General features: G+C 37.5%; 1 protein-coding gene across 3 annotated transcripts in view; it reads right to left on the bottom strand.

Annotated features, from left to right (window-relative positions):
* The window catches only part of LOC133520193 (anion exchange protein 3), a 140,383-nt gene that overhangs the window by 39,799 nt on the left and 77,183 nt on the right, over window positions 1–23,401 (bottom strand). For 2 of the 3 annotated variants that reach the window (XM_061854599.1, XM_061854660.1), the window contains exons 2-4: window positions 14,663–14,807; window positions 13,977–14,062; window positions 11,032–11,171 (exon numbers count right to left, since the gene is read on the bottom strand). In XM_061854599.1, coding sequence (XP_061710583.1) covers window positions 11,032–11,171; window positions 13,977–14,062; window positions 14,663–14,807 — 371 coding nt within the window. Of the gene's footprint in view, window positions 1–4,770; window positions 4,879–11,031; window positions 11,172–13,976; window positions 14,063–14,662; window positions 14,808–23,401 lie in introns of those variants that run through there. The other variant, XM_061854704.1, reaches the window with a different exon arrangement.

The following is a 23,401-nucleotide window of genomic DNA, read 5'->3' as shown; positions in this document are numbered from 1 at the left end:
AAAAACTTTACTTTGGACACTGAAAAATCAGATCCATGATCAATCCAGATCTAAACCATATTATCCTGGTATTTAAATTAAATTACACCTGATTGTTTATACCTGGCGTGTCCAATTATGATCCCTTGAAATGTTTGTAGACATTTTGTGGTAGTATAGTACATTCATTTATTTAGAAATGTAATATAACAGTAATAAAGATACGGTATAAACATATCTAAAACATTTTTTTAAATAAAGCCTATCCAAAACCGACTTGGAGAAGCTGTCATAATGATCATCGTTCGACGCGCGAATATAATGAACGAAATAAATGTATCTTTTATTTTTATTTTTATAACATTGTAATTTGTATCTATCATAATTATTATTTATTATTATTGATACAAATTACAATGTTATAAAAATAATTGTAATAGGTCTCGATGTGAGTGAGGTTGACATAGTTCCCGAGAATATATTGTATTAAATAGGTACAATAAACCTAAGAAATAATTTGTGTGGATTTTAAGGTCAATTGCCCTGGTGTTTTGGTATACATGTTATATGCTATGTAAATATAGTTACGTGAGTTTTCTAGACTTTATTGTCTGACGATAAAATAATGTTGTTTTAAAGCTTTTCATAACATTATCGATAATAGTAAAAAGGTTACATAGGTATTACCAAAACTCCTGATATTACATCATTTGCATAGAGCTTGTAAACAATTATGTATGAATTAGAGTAAAAAGTTAAACATATCTTGCAATAATAATTATCTGCCAATATGTTTACTCTCATACAGGGATCGGAACCGGTTTTGTGGAAAAACTTTGAAATAAACATATATTTCGGTTTATTTTATACTCCAAATATAGGACTCGGTTGTGTTTTTATATAACGACTTCTTATTATTAGATTGCCCAATTAGAAATGAAATAATTAACAAAGAACGAAAAAATACCGTTTTCGTTCCCATAGAAAAAATACCGGTTTCCGATCCCTGCTCTCATACGACCTGGGTGAATCCGGTCTAGCGTAGAATTTGAAACCGGAGTGCAAATAGTGGACGCGAGTCCATTTGAAAAGTCTAGGTCTTCATTGTTCAACCCTAGCAGCCGAGAGTTGGCCGCCGGTCATGCCACTCGTAAATATCGTAATCTAATGGGCCAAAATTTTACGATAGTGTTTATTATCGTATATTATAGTTTTGTTGCATAATAGATACGTATTAGAGTACCAGTAGCAGTGGTATCCCTATGACAGTCAGCTGATGACAGTTCCTTCAAGTCGCTTTTGGTTGGACTAAAACTAACAAATAATAAAATAAAATGTCGCTTAACTTCAAACTCAGATAAATCGAATGCGACCCTCTTAGGAAATATCTACCCTATTTTATAACCTATAATATTTTAATACCAAAATCGTAAAATTTTACAGATGGATTCATCTGAGTTTGAAATTAGGCGACTCAAATGTGTTAATATCGTATTTTTGTTACTTAAATATTACATTTCTAAATAAATTAATGTGCTAAACTTCTATAAAACGCCTACAAATATATTTATTAAGTACGTGACAGCTATTCCATGTAAAACTGAATATAAGAATCATCATCTATGCGATAGGTATAGCAGTAAGTTAATTCCTTTAGGCATTAATTTCACCATTTGTTTTTTTTTTTATATTGTAAATAAGCCAGCTTGTTTAGTTTTGCTCTCTAAAAGCTATGGATCCCTTACAGTTGTAGCAAAGGTATTTAACCTTTTCGACGCCGTGACAAACACAAACGCTGTTATTCGGACGCCAAGTCACCGAAGTGTCAAAACTGAAATTGAACTTTATGCATATGCACGTAGGTTTATGTTGCTTAATGGTCTGTGACGGATTAATCTGTCGATGGCGTTGGATCTACGGTTCGGATATATCCGTCGTTGGAGTCAAAAATGTTAAAAGATGCTAAAAACAAATATCCCATGGGTGCGTAAATATTATACGCTGCTATAAATATAGTTCGTGTCATCCACAATGACGCGCGGATTTGTCAAATCTAACCTTTAATATCATGATAATACGAGACAAGGCTTGCGTCTTCGTGAATGACACGATCTAAAAATATCGACCGACCGACCCAATCTATAGTCTATACCAGGGGTGGCCAACAGGTCGATCGCGATCGACCGGTCGATCGCGACTGTTAATCCAGTCGATCGTAGCAAGGCAGAAAATATAAATACGTAGACCAGTTTCATTTAAGGTTTCAAGAAGTATGTAATTGGTAGATCGCAGAGGGTTTCGTTAGTAAACAGGAGATCTTGGGTCTAATCAAGTTGGCCACCCCTGGTCTATACGACCCACCATCCAAAGGTAAAATTATATTTTGGAGAGAATTAACAGTGTTTGTTTTAGTATCTGATTAGGATCTCAGATGTATTTTTAACCCCAATGAATATTGCTTAGTTTAACCTCTGGCTCTGACATTAGACTTAAGTTCATATTTTGAACCGCTAAAATTACTAAATATAGCATACAAAAGGTAAAGCCTACGTAGCGTTTAGCGTAATTCACACACTTACATCTCCACGTACTCGACTATATATTAAAACTTCTAACGTGTAACAGATAAATATTTATAATAAACGGAGTAATGCGTGGACGCTTGTACCTACATTTTTAAAGTTTCCATGAGCCGGGTCTCGGATAGGTCAGTAAATGTACATACATACACCGTGTTTTTATTAAATTGCGTTAACTCCGGGGTTTCGGTAAGTACGTTTAAGGAAACTAAATGGCACAGTTAATTAAAAAAATTTTTTTTTTTTTTGTTTTTTTTTTTTACAATTTTTATGTTTATAAAAAGTAACTAAATGTTGCTAGCTAGTAAAAAAAAAAAAAAAAACTAAATGTTGCATATAGCGTTGTTGTAACATGGGCATTACATTTAACTCAACCAAACAATTGAAAACTGTGATATATCAATGTCATTTCTAACATCGATCGTCCGAGATAGTACGTACGTTTAGTAGCAAATGTATGTACTCGCACTAAACACTAATCAATAAGTAAACAGGCCCTAAGGCAAGTGTACACGCTCGTAAGGGCCTTATAATATAAAAATTTATGATTGATTATCTCCGAAATGGAGTTAATTAGAATATCGGTGTCTTTGAGAAAATTACTTAATTTAAGCTCAGGAATGCACCCTCGAAATTAACGCAAATCAAAAAAAACACGGTGTATACAGCCTCTGTGGCAAGCTATAAGCGGAGCGTTCGGCGTCGAGCTTCCAAGGGATTTTAGTAGCGTGCAATGAGGTCACTCACATAATAATGTTTGCGTTTGTTTAAGGCGCCATGAGTTCAGGCCGCAACTCGATAAACAAATAAATGAATACAAATACACTGCGCGGACACCGTTCCCGCGGGTTGCGGATATCATTGTTATTTTTTAATAATTTTTAACAAGAATAAAAAATATCAATGACTTCGATCAAAGTAAAATTGCGAGAAAGAATATTCATGTTTTTAACTTTTATGCATCGATACAAATTTTTAATGGTGTATTTTATACCTATGTTCGTGACTTTTTTTTCTATTGAAAATGAAAGTTGTTTAATCAGATTTCGAATCAGTTTACTTGAGAAAGACAATTTTATTGACAACCATGTTATGATCTAAAAAAGGCGATACGATTTTGCAAAAACTCTGCTTGCTGAACCCTGCTGCTGCCTCGCCCGACGCCCGCTGGTCATCGCTCTATTTTCCACTCAGTTTGCACCCTAGCGACTCTAAAGTTTACTCAATCCATTTCGATAAATATACACTTTTTTCTGTAGGTACACACCGATTTTTCTTGCAATACGTCTATTGTAGGCTATTTCTCACTAAATTAAATTCGCATAAAATCACGCTTATTAGATTTCAAATAATAAAGAATAAGTAGATAATAAGTAGGTATAAAATCTAATAAGTAGCTGGCCTCAGTTCAATAATGCAGCATTGCCACTGTAGGTAATAATGAAGCCCTAAGAAGAAATTAGGGACATACCTATTATAAAAAATATAAATTAAACATTTAACCCAGCGGTAAGAGCGTACGACTTTCAATCCGGAGGTCGCGAGTTCAAACCTCGGCTCGTATCGATGAGTTTTTCGGAACGGTTCGTATGTACAATATTTTGTATTTATCAGTCGCTTTTCGGTGAAGGAAAACATCCTGAGGAAATTGGAATAATGAAAGGAATGGTAGGTCTGGAAGGTCAGATGGTAGTCGCTTTCGTCAAAATTAGTGCCTATGCAAATACTTGGGATTCGTTGCCAAGGAGACCCCTGGATCCCAATCTCTCATGCAGCAATAAGCCGGGACAAACACTAGGAAGAAGAAGCAAATTAAACATTTTAAAACCACTGATATATCAAACATTTCAGAACCATCTTGAAAGACAAGACGCATTCAAATCCACGGATGGACTCATTAAACACACACAGTCACACCCCACTTAAGAGCTAACCCCACACCACTTACTCACCACTTATATTTTTGCATTTCTAAAAACTATTAGTCGGGTCAAGAGACAAAAATGGGAATATGTGGTATAAGCGCCAAAACGCCAAACGGGCACCGTGCAGGCTTTTAGTTTCTGATAACCGCTGAGTTGACGGCTCCAATAACCGTTATAGATTATTAGTTAAAAGAGCCATGAGTAAGTCATAGCCTGTAATACCTCACACCACTTAAAAAAAATCATCAGATCTAATAAAAATAGTGAAAAAAAAACCATTAGCTTACCGTTCACTTGGAGCATCCGAAGCCCGTGAATACGTGACAGGCATAGCGCACTTTTAACTTCAACAACAGGTAGTCTATTTCGGGGATTCATTCACGTATTAGTATATCACATTCCTATGAACAAATTTGTTACATTGTAAGCCGTCAAGTTTAATTTTCGTTTAATACACCGTCACGAAAAGTAAACGTTTCAAACTTTACAATACTTATAGGTTAATTGTTTGAGAGCTTATGCCAAACTTTCGTAGACACATTTTGATAAAAGTGACTTTATATTTCGTGAAAAGACAGAAATACACATTACATATACACCACAAAATAAAGTGATTCCGGGTAAATTAATAAATCATTAAAATTTACGGCTGATTAGTCAAAAATATGCACACAAAAGGGAAGCAGTTGAAACGCCCAATTATTTTCACACGGTTAACGGACGATTCGTAAATTTGTTGCACACCAATGGTTAGCTGGGCTATTTTATTTAAAATTTGTACACCACACTTAATTATAATTTGGTCATTTTATGTTATTTCTACTGGTAATTAAGAGCTGTTCCGATATATAGGAGAAAAATGTCCAAAGAAGAAAAAAAGGTCTCAAAATGTTTCAATATTTCCATAAATTTTTCAATCCGTCCATTCCGTTAGTATGACTTCCATAGATTCAGTATGACGGTGAAGGAATAGATGGATCGAAAAACATATGGTAAGAGCAGATTTTGACTTTTGATAACATAAAAAATTCCAAAACTTGAAAGAAGTGTAGAGTAACTTTAAAAAAAAAACCCAACTAACTATAGCCGTGAGCACAGAGCAAAGAAAGCTACGTGCGTTGTCGTGAATGTCGCGATAGACTGGCTCTGCCGAAACGAGAATTGGCAATACCATACAAAAGGGACGGTTGGCATGAGACCAGATCACACTCACTTGTCGATTGTTAGTAAGTTCCAATACTATACAGGCCAATTCGAACGTGAACTGTAATCAAGCCGATACTAGGATGATATTGGAATCATATCAGTCAGCTGAAATTCGCGCGTTCATTTCGCTCAGACTTGTCTACTATTAACTAGTGCAAGCTAGACGCTCGTGCGAATGACATTTAACGGATATGAATCCATCATCATCATCTTCGTGCTCATGGGAGCCTGGGGTCAGCTTGGCAACAAATCCCAAAAATTGGCGTAGACACTAGTTTTTACGAAAGCGACTGCGATCTGACCTACCAACCCAGAGAGTAAACTACGCCTTATTGGGATTAGTCTGGTATCCTCACGATTTTTTCCTTCACCGAAAAGCGACAGGTAAATATCAAATGATCTTCCGTATATAAGTTCCGAAACTCATTGGTACGAGCCGGGGCTAACGGATATGAATCTAATATCATTCTAATATGGGTTTGATGCCAGTGTGCGTTCGAATTGGCCTGATCCTGATACTCGTAGACGACGAGGAGCAGACGTGAACTCCTTTCTCAGTTGTCTAAAGGCTGTCTGAAAGAGACCGCTTTTTAGCGTTAACCCTCTATAAGGCATAAAAGAATTATGCTAAATTAAGCCCTATCACTATGAAATAAAGTTCAAAATAAGAGAGAAAGTTCAAAAGGCTTAAGATTATTTTACCCTTGTCTATATAAAGGGGTCCACTGATTAACAGTCCGCCGGACGCTATCGGCCTGTCAGTTAGAACAAAAAGTTGTCAGTTCCGGACAACTGACAGCCGATACCGTCCGGCGAGCTGTTAATTAGTCCCTTGTGCCCCTTAAAAGAAGTTTTTTTTTATTCTTAGGGTTTTTTGCACTAAAGAGTTTTTTCAAGCGGAACATTAGGTGCACTAGTCTGACTTTCACGTGTCCAAATTAACTTTTCCAATTCCAAAGTCAATGTCTTTAAATAGAGTACGTTTGTCATGTGTAACCCTGAAACGAGTCTTACACATTTTTTTGCAAAAATATCTTGGCTAGCTTCATGAATCATTTCGCTTCGTGGAATTCGACACTGGTCTCTGGCAGATTGTGACATTGATGGTGAAAAAAAGCGGCCAAGTGCGAGTCGGACTCGCGCATGAAGGGTTCCGTACAATTTAAGACGTATTAAAAAAAATCTTCTTATTAGATCTTGTTCAACATTTTCCCACTTTGGACACACATTTTACCACTTTGGAAGTGTCTCTCGCGCAAACTATTCAGTTTAGAAAAAAATGATATTAGGAACCTAAATATCATTTTTGAAGACCTATTCATAGATACCCCACACGTATATGTTTAATGAAAAAATTTTTTTTTAAAATTTTATGACGTATTAAAAAAAAACTACTTACTAGATCTCGTTCAAAACAATTTTCGGTGGAAGTTTGCATGGTAATGTATATTATATATTTTTTTTAGATTTTTCATTCTGTTATTTTAGAAGTTACAGGGGGGGGGACACACTTTTTTTCACTTTGGAAGGTTCTCTCGCGCAAACTATTCAGTTTAGAAAAAAATGATATTAGAAACCTTAATATCATTTTTGAAGACCTATCCATAGATACCCCACACGTATGGGTATGATGAAATAAAATTTTTTTTTTTAATTACATGACGTATTAAAAAAAAACTACTTACTAGATCTCGTTCAAACCAATTTTCGGTGGAAGTTTACATGGCAATGTATATCATATATTTTTTTTAGATTTTTCATTCTGTTATTTTAGAAGTTACAGGGGGGGGGACACACTTTTTTTCACTTTGGAAGGTTCTCTCGCGCAAACTATTTAGTTTAGAAAAAAATGATATTAGAAACCTTAATATCATTTTTGAAGACCTATCCATAGATACCCCACACATATGGGTATGATGAAAAAAAAATTTTTTTTTTAATTTCATGACGTATTAAAAAAAAACTACTTACTAGATCTCGTTCAAACCAATTTTCGGTGGAAGTTTACATGGCAATGTATATCATATATTTTTTTTAGATTTTTCATTCTGTTATTTTAGAAGTTACGGGGGGGGGGACACACATTTTACCACTTTGGAAGTGTCTCTCGTGCAAACTATTCATTTTAGAAAAAAATGATATTAGAAACCTCAATATCATTTTTGAAGACCTATCCATAGATACCCCACACGTATGGGTTTGATGAAAAAAGATTTTTTGAGTTTCAGTTCTAAGTATGGGGAACCCCCAAAATTTATTGTTTTTTTTCTATTTTTGTGTGAAAATCTTAATGCGGTTCGTAGAATACATCCACTAACTAAGTTTGAACAGTACAGCTCTTATAGTTTCGGAAAAAAGTGGCTGTGACAGAATCGGACAGACAGACGGACATGACGAATCTATAAGGGTTCCGTTTTTTGCCATTTGGCTACGGAACCCTAAAAATCTTATTTGAAATAGAAAAACAAGACAAACAGCCGCCATAATACGAGACGTTAATAGGGCAAGTCGAATAGCACCCATTGACACGCAATGACGGATATGTGTGACGTCAATTCATAATAATCATAATATATGTACGATTACGTCTGAAAATACCGATAATATCGATACAAAAAAAGTGCCAAAAATATGTATACACGACTTTATTGCTCATGTATTAAGGTAGTGTATACATATTTTTGGCACATTTTTCGTACCGATATTTTTAGACGTGACTGTACAGTACCGGCAAATAATATATCACCTGCATGTTTGTACGGTATACGTTTTTAGGGTTCCGTACCAAAAACTCTGTGCGTCCGTCCGTCTATCAAATTGCTAAATATCTCGAGAACCCCTTAAGCTATCGATTTGAAATTTAGAATAGTTACGAACAACGCTAACCCGGACACATTGAAAGTATTATTTTTGTTTTTTTATTAACTATGGAAAATGCCCAATGTAAAGGGGGGGCAAAATTTCAAAGTCTAGTGACTAGGTCAAGTGGTGTATCATTTGAAAGAGCTCAAATTGTACATTCCAAAACTATTAAAAAATTATTTATTAGGGGAAATGTAAAAAAAAAAAAACATTCCCCCCTTTATCTCCGAAGTTTACCGAAGAAAAATCATGAAATTTTTACATAATATTGACATTACTATAAACTTTACATGAAAAATATAATCAGACCTCTATTTTGATAACTTCTTTTTATTAACAAAAACATTTCCGAATTCAGTTTGCAATTTAACCAACTTTACGTGTGTTTTTTACACTTGAGATAACATTAAAGGCACCCTTTTTTAAATAAAAGAACAATTTTTGGAATCGGTTCACATGATAGAGAATTATCCTCGAAAAATCAACATACATGCATTACATGGCGCAAATTAGTTAGACCGATAGATGGCGCTGTACACAATTATACTTAGTATAGGTATTTCTGATCAAAAGTCTTTCGCCTCTGTTTGTAGTTACACAAGATAATTCAAAGTTTGTACGGAACCCTTGGTGCGCGATTAAATCAAACTCGCACTTGACCGGTTCTTTTCCTATATTTGTGAGTGACTTCCACCTCACTACTTTAGGTAGTCTAGTAGTAATCCTTTGTGGGAGCGATGAGAAAAAATGATTTCATGTAATAGTTTTGTCATAGAGGGTTTTTGTTATAATGTATGTCAAATTCATTTTATATTGAAGCTTTTTTAGTAATATTCTGAGTCTCCTATAGTAATTCACAGTATTTCATTGCGGTATCATCATATATTTGTATAGAATTACTAAAATATGCAATCTACAAACTAACCTATGGATATTGTTTATTCTATACACGTTCATAGAAATACACACAAAGGTGATATATTATTGGCCGGTACCATAGGTACAAATACAACTATTTTGCCTTAGATGTAATTATAATTAAGTAGGTACTTAATAATAAGTAATTTTGGAAGTGAAGCTAAAATCACATTACACCAATTTGGGTATGTTAGAATATAAACATTGACTTTTGTGTATATTGTTTCATTGACTTGTGCCTGTGTGTAACTGTACAGTGTGTAGTGTATGAAGCAGTCATTTATATTATATTTCAAGTCAATTAGGTTAGATACCTAATCAAAGTGTGCACAATGTGATTATGAATTAAGAATTAAATGCTACGTAATTTTGTTATCACTCGCCGGCGCGTCTCCCGCGTTAATACACGTTCGAACATTATGAACGCAATGCACGCGAATGATATCAAATCAACATTATAATCATTTTTATCGAAAAAATAAGTTTGAATTGGCCTCTTTCGCTAATTACGGGGATATTTATAGAATTGGTTATGACGTAGGGCTCCGAGCGTAGCTTAAAAGTGAATGAGAATAGTCTCCTTTACTGCGACCTGCGGAGCTCCGGCCACGACGTATTTACCTTTACTGCGACCTGCGTAGCTCCGGCCACGACGTATTTACCTTTACTGCGACCTGCGGAGCTCCGGCCACGACGTATTTACCTTTACTGCGACCTGCGTAGCTCCGGCCACGACGTATTTAATCCGTAATTCCGTAGTAAGCAAATGTACTTATGTATGTAAAAAGCAGATTTTGTTGCGCGTTGACGTAAAACATAGATTATGCATGGTGAAATTTAACTCTTTCACCGCACCTAAGATGAAATTGGGTGAATCAATCAACTATTTATTGTTGTTATTTTGTCCCATCAGACAGGAGACAAGAGTAGCATAGTTCGTTAGAAGAAATCTTGTCGTGTCGAAGAAGGCCGGGTCGTCTAATTCCAGTACTGTACTGTACTCACGCGGTCCGTTGCTCACGCCGCAAGTCGCTGTCGTCGTTCCGGGCTCGGGAGTGGCCGGGCCGTCTCACTCCAGTACTGTACTGTACTCACGCGGTTCGCTGCTGGCGCCGCAAGTCGCTGTCGTCGTTCCGGGGTCGGGAGTGGCAGAGGCCGGGCCGTCTCACTCCAGTACTGTACTCACGCGGTTCGCTGCTCGTGCCGCAAGTCGCTGTCGTCGTTCCGGGTCGGGAGTGGTCGAGGCCGGGCCGTCTCACTCCAGTACTGTACTCACGCAGTTCGCTGCTCGCGCCGCAAGTCTCTGTCGTCATTCCGGGGTTGGGAGTGGCCGAGGCCGGGCCGTCTCACTCCAGTACTGTACTGTACTCACGCGTTCCGTTGCTCGCGCCACAAGTCGCCGTCGTTTTTTCTCGTCATTCAGCGGTCGGGCCGTCTCACTCCAGTACTGTACTGTACTCACGCGGTCCGTTGCTCGCGCCGCAAGTCGCTGTCGTCGTTCGTAGTCGTTCCGGGATCGGAGGTGGCCGAGCCGGGCCGTCTCACTCCAGTACTGTACTCACGCGGTTCGCTGCTCGCGCCGCAAGTCGCTGTCGTCGTTCGTCGTCGTTCCGGGGTCGGGTGTGGCCGGGGCCGGGCCATCGAACTGGACGTGCCGGTCGCCATCCTCGCGCGGACTCATCGATGACGACGTCGAAGTGGTCTGGAACAACAAGCCCTTTTAATGACACTGTTGTTTGTGATACAAATGTGACACGAAGAAATTCAAAACGAGCATCATTACCGAATGACTATAATATAATAGTAAGACAAAATTCGGATTTAATCCTGAACGAAGCGAAGGATTCTAAAATTTGCAAAGCGTATTTTTAATATTTTATTGTGTTAATATTTTATACTGGTATTAAAATGTTCTAGAACAGAAGTGCCACTTTGTTCCCTCCTAGCAGGGTAGAAAAAGCCCTTTTCGTTATCGTATATTACACAAAGTTTATCAATGGGAGATACTGAAACAATATATAAAAACAAAAATATTGTATCTTGATCTTCGAATATTTTTCAGTAATTTATTTATTTACATAGGTGCAATTTACAAAGAACATGGGGTCGTCACACATGAGTGTAATTTTCATTGTTAAATACTTTTCCGCAAGAGAATTATTGAGTTACATACTACATCAATTTACACTACAACGCCCAATGTTCAATGGTTCATCCCCAATAACCTTTCAGGCAGCTAGAAGCTAGGAGCAGACTGCTCACTAACTGACATCAGCATAATAATGCAGCAACCGCCATTTTTAAGAACTTGGCGGGTGCGCCGTGACGTCTGTATATTTTTACAAGCGTTTATTTACTTTCTCTGTTAGTATGTATGAGTGGGTCAAATTTTGGAAACTAAATTAAACCCACTTCCCGATTTCCGATTGAACTGAAAATTTGTATACATATGTAAGTCGGGTGATAATGCAATATTATGGTACCATCAAGCTGATCTGCTGATGGAGGGGGGAGGTGGCCAAAGGAACTCTGTAATGATAATGAAACAACGTAATTAAATGTGTTTGAGGTTTTTAGAATTGTCGTTATGAGTGTTAGTTGCCTGTGGTAAGAAAAGTACAGTCAGCGATAAAAGCTTGTATCAAAAATGAAATTTTAGCGAAAACCTTATTTACTGATCTATTTTATTTAATCGTATGGCATAGTATTACAAACAGAAAACAAACAGTTATAAATACAGATTAAGTCCAATCAGCCACTTGGTGGCTTCGTCGCTAAGGGTGATCAGGTCATCAGGAGGTTGGTCCATTGGCATAACGCGTTATGGACCATCGTCGATAATGTGCTGGATTGTTTTTACTGATTTAAAATATTTCATAGCCGCCTGAGGGGGATATCTAAAGTTTATAGTTATTTTTTATTTATAAATAAGTAAAGGATGTACTAAAATACCCCATGTTCAAAACCTAGAACTCAATGTTACTTTAATATACAGCAGACCATCCTTAACAAATTTATACTCCATATTGTACTACAGTTACCTGTCTAAAACATAAATATTTGTACACACGAAAGCTAAACTCAATTATTCAATACGTAATAAAGTACGCCGGTATTATTTAACTTTAACATTGAATATCGATTATTACATTTAGTCCCGCGACGTCGCTCGCCCGCCCGAGTCAAACAGATGCATGCAACCTTCGGTAATGTCCTTGGTTGATCCGTTTTTAGAAATATAATTACTGATTAAATAAACCACACAGCAGTTACTATTAATACTGATATTCTATATTAATGGCAGTTGGACGCGTCGTTTTCTAATTTGCAAGCTTTTATGTAACAAGTCATGCACCTGACAACAAACTGTTATCGATGCGGTAAACTGAAGCGATTCGTGACAATTTTTGGAGTAAAATGTCAATAACTCCATAATTGATATAAATAAAAAATGTTTTATATTTTAAATGGATAAAACGCATCTTTCTTCATTATTGTATGTATTACACATGTTTGACTCTTTAACGCAGAAAGAGTAATTTCTAAAGAGGTGTTCTCAAATACTTTGTGTTTGGGGCTTTATGGAAATCGATGGGTCTTGCACTGGTTTTGACTGAATTTTGAAGCTTGTTTTATTTTAAACGTGACTAGGCCTATTTGAGACGCTTTAGAAACGATCGCCTTAGGAATTTAAAACAGGGTAACCATAATACTTACATAATTTTTGGGACAAAAAACAAAGCATACTGAACACGAAAATCTGTTTTTAGCGGTAAAATTTCTTTAATTTAACTAAAATCACATGTGCGCTTTTATAATTACATAAAATTTACGTTATTGACAGCAGTAAATCAATTAAAAAAAAGAAACAATATCTAGAAAAACGGAATATTATTTTAGTTAAATAATACGAACAGGCATGAATAGCAGTGTCAATAACAGTTCTATAGTTCGCAAATTCACTTTTTGTTAAATTCCACTTATAATTTTTATCGTCGTAAATTATGTTACACTGACAATCTAGACAAATCGATTGACATAAGAATCGTTAAACTTGTGTCAAGCTCGGCCCACGCCTTGGGTCCGTACAGTCAAGTGCAAAAATATGTACTTATCGAAAGAATCGTCTCATAAATATGGTACTACGCTCTTATTACACTGGAATAAGATGCTATGGGACATATTTTTGAGTAAGATGTGTACACCCATATTTATATGTGTACAAACATATTAGAGTCGGACCAAGAAAATTCTGCATGACATTTAGAACAACAAAGTGTTACGATGTCATTTCAAATTTCTATGAAGATATGACGCTTATTATGACACTTTCTCTTTTTGATCTATTCAAATCGATGTAAATCTCTGACTCTCTGATTCTACTCCTTTGCGTCGCGCTGTCTGGTACCTAAAAGAGGAAGGTATGACTGTGCCTTTTGTTTGTTTTCGTTGAACTTTGCGGGGGTACTTAATTGCCCTTAGAAGCCTCAGATACGTCTGGACTTACCTGACTCGGCGACATCGTCGAAGTCTGGGACGGCTCCGCGGGCGAGGTCTCCGAGCTGCTCCAGCCCAAGCCCCCTCGGGTCGATTCTGGAACAATAACTCTAATTAGATACTTTCTCCATAAGGTGTAAGGAGCGTGTGTCAAATATAGGGGACCCCCTTTTTTACTGACCCGAAGTGTGAATGGCACGTTGAATTTTTGGGTCTAACCTTCAATGGCAGACCTTCGCACGTGGAACTGTGATCACATGAGCTGTAAAGCACATGTTACGTGGGATGGTGCTGTCGACGATCACCACCGTGTACTAAGACCGATCTATCAGAATGATGTCACGACCATTTTTAAATAACTGACGTATTATTCAAGGTCAATTTTTACCCACAGTACTATGAGGGATCCTACTCCGAGGCACCGGTCGTCATCGTCGTATGTCCGTCATCCAGGTGCCCCAGCTAATACTCACCGTACTTGTGGCGCGCCCTTGCTGTCGCGGCGCCGCTTGGTCTATGCACGTTACCGCGTCCAGTGTCTCCCCAACCCCCCTCCCCCCATTCCAGGTGTACCGCACATTCACCGTACTCGGGGTGAACCGGAGCTGCGCTGTCGCGGCAGGGCTCGGTCGACGCGCAGGACCGCTTCGCGTCCAGCGCCTTCCCCCTACACGTCCAGGTGGACCCCTCACTCACCGTACTCGGGGGGAACCGGGGCAGCGCTGTCGCGGCGGGGCTCCGTTGACGCGCGGTACCGTGTCGCGTCCAGCGGCTCCGCCCTCGTCTCCCCCCACACCACTCGGTCCATCTCCTCGTCCAGGTGAATCTCCTCCCCCTCCGCCTGAACACACAATAAAACAATCATCAATAAAAAATTGTAATCCATCTTTCACTCTCTCTCGTATTGTGTATGTTCTACTCAAAATTACTAGCTGTATTGATTCTAAATAGGAGAAAAGTTACGTCACTGTACAACTTATTTATAACAATAAAGGCATTAATTATGTCGTGTAGTTTTATTCCTTATTCAAACTAAGCATTAATCAAATTATTCTGTCGTGGGCACTGTGGGCAGCACTATCACCTAAGCAAACCACCCAAGCAATCAGTATGTCTGTTATATTAGCAATCAGTAAATAATCTTAAACAAAATTCGAATGAAGGACAATTAATATACTCTGCGGGGAACATCGTCTTATAGTAAAGTTTATCGTTTTCTGGATGAGATGAGTTTATATTTATATGTAGAACTACGATTGAAAAGAATATGCAAGATAATGTTTAAATTGAAATAATAGTATACAATTGTATAATCTTCAATGTTTCTTTTTGTTTTTTTCATATGAATTGTCGCTGGGAAGTAAAAAATCCGGGTTTGAGAATTACAAGTAGGATGTTGCTCGGAACCGCCGGAAACAGCACTCCACGCCCAAAACTGGCTTGTATAGATGTGTGTGCCACAACCGCAGTACGTGCACCACGAAAGAGTTGAAGTGCACGTAATAACGACAGTAGCACATTTTAAAACTTTAGCCCTTTCCCGACTAGCTTAAAATAATATTGAACACAATATATGATTCTGGTGTAGACTCCCGCAGGTTGCTCCGGAACCTCCGGCAACGACACAAATCACTCGCAATGATGTCCGCAACGACCGCGGCAGCAGCGGCAAGCACCACGAACGACGTAAAGAGCACGTATTAAGGACGTAGCACCCTCAGCGAGTAATCAGTCTTTCAGTTTTATTTTTAAAACTTTAGCCTTTTTTGTACAAAATTAAAAAATAACATAAATCAATATTTTATCCGGCGTTGGATTCGTTATAGGTACTTATACTACGACTAGTTTTTACTGAAACATTACTTTCGGCCCGATTCGAAATTTGAGATACCTACGTCAAATACTAGGTTTAGGTTTTTGTTTGAAAAAAAAAAAACCGGCCATGTGCGAGTCGGACTCTTGCACCGAGGGTTCCGTACAAACATATAGGTATATATTATTATATGTTGTAACTAAAAATTTACGGTTTTCGCATTTTTTCCTTTATTTGTGCTATAAGACGTTACTTCGTACCAAAATTCAAGATTCTGAGTTCACGGGAAGTACCCTGTAGGTTTTGATTCCCTTGCGAGTGTCGAAAATTTGCGGAAATTTGCGGCATAAACGGCTGTATCTTTTGATTGCGTTGGCTTAGAAATTTGATTTTTTCACAGCTCTAAGGGACAGTAGACCTAAGTATTTGATATAAATCCCAGCTTGAAACCTCCTCGCGTTCCTGAGAAAAAGGGTTTTGATAGACATACAGACGGACGGACGGACAACAAAGTGATCCTATAAGGGTTCTGTTTTTTCCTTTCAAGGTATGGAACCCTAAAAACGTCACTTTTGACACTGACGTATCCGATCCACATCGTATCTAGGCCGAATAACTAGTTTCCATCGAAAGCCTTACGTAAAACTACTTTTAACTAGGGAAAAAGCGTTTTCACTAAAAACGGGTTTTCTTGGTAACAGATGTATAGAAATTAGGGTCCTAGGGTAGAAATTACCTTTGAGCAGATTCTCACTGTAAGACGTGCGCGAGTCCAAAACAACGAGTACGACCCTAATATCGACCAAAAATTTGAAATCTACTTAATATATTCTATCCTTATTTTTCAGGGTACGGTATACACATTCTGTCCATTGATGTTATTTATTCCTCTAAATTATTCAGTGTACATTTTCCATATCTGTATAATAAGTATAACACAACAGTCCAACAACCTGTTTTCAATATATAACAGTGATTTCAACTAAAGCATCTGACGTTTTTCGTCGCCAATTAAAATCCATGTTATTTTCTAATCAACAATACATGCTATGTCATTATTTTCCATTCTCCAATACTAACCAGCTATTAAAGTGGCTAGTTTCTTCCGAGCCCAAAAAACATCTCTTTGGCACCGAAATAGAGCTCTTATTAGCTAAGCAAATATTATGGACTTGTGACATTTTAAAGTGATAACGTGTGTCAGTAAAAGAGACATTTACCCTTTGAATTTACCACGGTCTTTATGAAATTTTGATTTCTGTCAACTTGTCGTTAAGAGTCCGCAGCAAACTCGGTTCTTCATACAAAGGTAGTGACGCTCTCATTTAAAAAAGGTTGGCTATATTGCTCTGAAACTTTGTACTTACAATAGGATATTGTATATCTATGCATAATTAGTTTATATAGCTTCAGATATCATGGTAAAAAAAATACAGCGAATTTAAGATTTTTATACAAACCTTGTTTATGCTCCATCTCGTTTGTTTAATGAGCTGGAGCTATATAATAATACATTGTACAACAAGGGGGAGTAAGTGAAATTTTGGATAAGAGGATGGTAATTACTGACAGCCACTAGCTGGAGGGAATTAAAAGACCCGAATTTGCAATATTCTTACCCCCGGAGTTACACAATGTATTTCATCACACTTGCGAAGAAAAAACTAACTTTTAAGCAAAATAATTCTTAAATACGGTGACATATCAAACATTCGTCCGCGATTTTGTAATTTCTTCGCAGGTGAGGCATCGAAGACACAGACCTATTCGGCATTCAGCTACGATTGAAAATTATGTAAAAATATTTTAAGCGCCCGTAAATTAACCAAATTAAATAACTTTAACATAAACAAAAATATTAAGTTATATACGTCAGTATTTTAAAAGTAAAACTCGTTAACGCTACTTGGTTTGTATGAATAAGTTAAATAATTAAAGAAAAAAGCTATAACTCCCTAGGGAGTTATATCTTTTTTTTTTCACAATCCTTAACTCCCCCGGGAACAAAATAGGCCTTTGTCCTTCAGCACACCTGCATGAAATAAGATATTTTTCGAGCAAGTGTGATGAAAACTGATTACAGGCATAGATATACCTCATGTTGTATGTGAAAAGTTTCATTACAGTATAATTCTCTAGTTTTTAATTAATTAACAGGTTGCCCAAGATACAGGCTATGCCTAGTTTGGTCCCCTGTTCAAACTGTTCTTATAAAAGTAATGCTGTACGCATAAACCTCGACTTTGTGTATGTTCACCACAGTTGAACCCATTTTTGTGTGCGATAATAAATTATTTATTCATTTACATTCTTATAAATCATATCATAAAAACACGGTTTTAAAATGAGAACGTAACTCCGTTTGAAACTCGGCCGAGCTTGCGGCGGACTCTTAAATCAAGGTAAAAGCTGCAGTACCTAATATTATATTCAATCAAAGCACTTAACACTAGATTTCCTTCGTATATTCTAGCTTTTATAAGTATAACAACTTACTTCAAGTATTCTGATATTGACTGTCTAAAACCTACTTTTGTCTGACCTAGTTCTTGTATCTTATATACGTGTTGGTCTACATCAAATTGTAAATAAATTGGATTGACATACTTTTGTTAAAGTTCACTTGTGTCAGTTACACGGTTTTTTTTTTAAAGTCCGTTAATTTCAAGAGTGCATTCCTGAGCTTAACCTTTGGTATGCTTCGGAGCAGATCTGCCCCATATATATTCAACCAAATTCAACTTAAACATGAAGATGTCATGGTTAGTAAATAAATTAAGTAGCTTCCTCAAAGAAGATTTTTTCTTTCCCCGGTATTCTAATTAACTCCATTTTGGAGATAATCATGATTTATTTTTATTTGATAAGGCCTCAATGAGCGTATACACTTGCCTTAGGGCTTACTTACATATTGATTCGTGTTTAGTATGAGTTAATACCTTTGCTAGTAAACGGAAGTACTCCTAAACGGATCGATATTCGAAATGTCATAGTTTTCAATTGTTTGGTGGATTTAATAGAATGTCCGTGTTATAGATCGTGTCATTCACAGAGACGCGTGCCTTGACCCGTATTATCACGTCATTAAAGGTTAGATTTGACAAATCTACGCGTCATAGTGGACACGCTATTCATTACTTTTACGAAGCAAAAAAAGTATATATATTAATTATGCCATTCAGTTTAACCCTTAACCACCTACCTACCGTCTCACAGACTCATTCAATAATAAAAATGGTATAATTCTAAGTGTGAGCATCGGAGAAACGTGTGTGTCCTTGTACCTTCCTCCCTCCCGCCTCAGTGCCGCATCACCGCTCGCCGAGGTCCAGTGCCGGATTAAGACATTTTGGTGCCCTAAGCATTTCTAGACCATGGTGCCCCCTCATCAAGATTACATTGAATTTTCTTGGTAAATTGAGTGACGTTTATTGCCGCATTACTTCTGAGAATAGAATTTTCAATCCGTCACATCATTTTATCACGGAAATTGACAGAACTGCAGTATTAATGTTCCAAGAGTAGGTAAGGTCAAGTGTAAGCAAATTCGAAGACCGTGCTTCGCATAAGTCCGGAGGCCAAGCCAACCATGGTCCAAGTGTAAGCGAAGACGTAAGACATAGGCAGTATTCCGCACAGGATTTTGGAACCTCTAGAGCTTTCCTGCGAAGCTCATTCATGTGAGGGCAAAGGCCAAGCTTCAGTAGGGGCTTAGCCATTGGCCATTGATTTTTGTCAGAACAAGTACCAATGGCCACAAATGTTTTAAATAGCAAATTATTATTTACGGAAACGGGACTTAATAGGGTAAGTTTTAAAATTACCTCTGACCCGACGTTTCAAGGACGGCGTTGTCTCCATGGTCTCGGAGAAGACTGTGTAAAGTCGACATCATTATTTTGACGTTGGAAGTAATTTTAGAACTTAATCAAACGCGCGAATAAGTCCCGTTTTCTTAAATAATAATGTGTCACAATTAGGCCAATACAATTAGATTTTTTCGACCTAAAAATACGTGTAATCCGAGTTTGCTCCATTCCAGGACGTGTACATAAATGTTTCCCCGTTTTCAGTTTTTTTGCTTGTAAATCGAAAACGGTACGGCCGACGGAAAATTTGTTCTAATTACAAGTATTATTAAAATTGATATCTAAGGATCCGAAATGTAATTTAACTACGTTCTTGCAATAAAATATATTGATTGATTGATTGATTTAATACCTTAAACACATTAACACATTTGTTAAGGTACCCCTTAACATGTATTCGTTGTACCTAAATTGTAAATTAGGTCGCCATTTTCTTATTTTTGGTAAAATCATGTTAATAATCCAAAAACGCTTTCTTACCAGTGTCTGATCCACCAAGTGCTATTGTAATTGATAGTGGGTTCCTTCTACATCGAGTGGTTTGGCAATCCAAAGGAAAAAATTATCTCCTAAGGATCCCAAAATGTATGCACACCTCCTGGGATAGAGCAAACTGGGATTACACGCATTTAGGACCAAATAAATGTAAAACACGACCAGTTTGGCCTAGTGGGTAGTGACCCTGCCTACGAAGCCGATGGTCCCGGGTTCAAATCCTGGTAAGGGCATTTATTCGTGTGATGAGCATGGATATTTGTTCCTGCTGAGTCATGGGTGTTTTCTATGTATTTAAGTATGTATTTATAAATATTTATATATTATATATATCGTTGTCTAAGTACCCTCAACACAAGCCTTATTGAGCTTACTGTGGGACTTAGTCAATTTGTGTAATAATGTCCTATAATATTTATTTATTATTATTATTTATATTTATTTATTTAAAACAATTTCCAGCTTGCTTGAATTAATTCCTCAAAACGCTATTTTTGGATCTAATTTGATTGGCCTAAATCGTGAAGGTGTTTTTAAAGGCAAAGTCTAAGGCTGAATGCGCCGAGCGTTCGATCAGCGCTTACGGATGAGGCCAAAGGTCGAGCTGGAAGAAAGCAAGGCTTGAATTTGACCAATGGCGAGGTATGAATAGCTGGACGTCCGCAGCGTCCGATCGCGGCGCGTTATCATATAATACAACTAATGGCGAGGTGTGAGCAAGGCAGCCCAGCTGCGAAAGAGGACAGCATGGATTTGGATCCATGGCCAAGCGAAAGTGGGACAGTTTGCATAAAGTAGAAGGCCTGGCGTCGCATAAGACCTAACGCCGAACTGCAAAAGAGTGGCTTGAAATCGAACCTATGTAATCACGGTCCTCCTACTGCTCAGCCTTTGCCTTAACTCGAAATCGCAACTTGATAAGATGCTTTTGTTTTTCGGCCTTCGCAGGGCCCTTTATTACACTTTGACAATTAGGTCGCAGGATCGCGGCTCTGCAGCAACTCGGCCTGGCCGACACATCTGGTGTGCAAGAGACCAAAATACGCTACAAAATCGGTAATCTACGTCGAGAAAATCTGTTGGCCACAAGCCCGACGGTAAGATTTTTTGGCCATGAGCTTTGATGGCCTCCGCGTAAGGTTGGAGATGTGCTTACGTGTACTCACTCTCTTACGACCCTTCGTTATTAGATGGGTACTTGCACACGTATCAAAAAGTTTCGTGTACATAAGTACTACACTACGACTGCGATGCTGATGCAGCCTGCGCGTTTTTTTTTCCTATGATTTTGGTGCCCCCCTAGACGTGGTGCCCTAAGCAAGTGCTTATTTTGCTTAATGGTTAATCCGGCACTGCCGAGGTCGGTCGTGCACGCGTTTAGTTTTGGTGAGTATATTTCTGCCTCGGCCCATCTCTGAGACGGGTGGTAGGTGCTTACGTTTTTTTTTCTTGGGGTCTCGGAGACGGGTTGTAGGAGGCTACGTAACTATGCACTCTTATTTTCTTTACCAACGCAACTGTTTGTCTAGTATAATAGTCGGTGACCTTGTCTTCGTAAAAGTACACTTATTATCTTATGAGCGACGAATATTACTTTAAAAGTTTTAAGTGTTTTTCTATGCATCTAAGTAGGTTTGTAAATACTTAAAAATGCTCTAAATCGCATACTTTTCCACAACTACAACGATCATTTGCCAACACTCCAAAACGCTAATGGTGTTGAAGAACGCTTGGAAGTGCGCAAAACCTGCTCTACGTGTGACCCGAAGAAGAAACGCAGAACGCAGTACATGTGTTTCGAATGCAAAAAACCAATTTGCCTAGAATGTGCGAACAAATTGTGCATTCGCTGCCGCGAAAAACAGTAACTTGGTGGTCTGCAATTTTATTAAAATAGTGCCTTTTTTGTACCGTTATATTGCTAATTAGCTTTGTTGATTATTAAATAATAAGAAATAATTACTTGGATCTCTATAAGAAGTTATAATTTACGTTGATCTCACCTTTTAAAGGATATATTGTTCCTAGAGTAAAATTAAAGACAGGCGCCATATGTTTAAGAGAAAAATATGTTATGTTCGTGTTTTTGATGTTATTTTTTATATTAATAAACAATTTAACTTGGGTTATTGTTGTTTCTATTTCCAAAAACCTATATAAACCATAACATTTAAAATATAAGGTCGATATTATGTAGCCGTCCTAAGGACGGGAGGTAGGTGCATGTGTAATAAAAATAGTAGGTAGGTAGTTAAGGGTTAAATGTACTTAGCTATACCCCGAAGTTAACAGAGTTAAAAACTGTATGAATTTTACAAATAAATTTAAAAAGTAATTTTGCAATAAAACAACTTATGTCGATGTACAGTCGAGTTCTCAAACGTCTCAAACGACCCGATTCGAAATTTAAGGTACGATAGACGTATAGATTGGATATGTCCAGGGATCGGAAACCGGTATTTTTTGTATGGGAACGAAAACGGTATTTTTTCGTTCTTTGTTAATTACTTCATTTCTAATTAGGCAATCTAATAATACGAAGTCGTTATCTGAAAACACAACTGAGTCCTACATTTAGAGTATAAAATAAACCGAAATATATGGTTATTTCGATGTTTTTGCAAAAAAAAAGGTTCCGATCCCTGGATATGTCAATGTCAAAAGTGACGTTGTTTGAAGAATCGTAATCCATATCGTATCTTTAGCAAATGTGTGACGTATCTTAAAGTTCGAATCGGGCTGTATATCCCAAAAAATATAATTACACGAATCTAAGACACTGACAATAAGGTCGTGTAAATATATTTTTGGAAAGTTGGCTTGTATAGGTGTTTTTGAACTCGCCGTAATGTACGCACAAGGTTGAGTCATTACCAACCAGGCTACCCACCGACTAGGCCAGGCCAGCCGAGACGACGACTCGCTATGTCAATGGGAGCGCAGTCTGAAGGGAGTCAAGACTACCGCCCTTACCACGAGTTCATCTCCGCCGTTTATGCTAGCAACTGGATAAAGTCACTCGCAGTCCCTCTCGTACCTACTGATATATTATGAGTTGCACTTCCCGTGTACCACGAGACACTTTACCACGAGTTTGAGTCATCTGCTTTGAGACAGCTCAGTTTTTATAATTACAGTTAAATTTGAATTTATTTCAACGTGTTAGAGACACGAGTTTTTTGTAGATACTTGAGTCCTTTTCAAGAAACACTCAATTTAAAAAAAAACCAAATGCATTCATGTAATATTCATGGGTTA

This window comes from Cydia pomonella, chromosome 1 (genome assembly GCF_033807575.1).
Source record: "Cydia pomonella isolate Wapato2018A chromosome 1, ilCydPomo1, whole genome shotgun sequence".
Taxonomy (NCBI): domain Eukaryota; kingdom Metazoa; phylum Arthropoda; class Insecta; order Lepidoptera; family Tortricidae; genus Cydia; species Cydia pomonella.
Note: the sequence above shows the minus strand (reverse complement) of the source record. Positions and strands in the feature narration are given on the sequence as shown.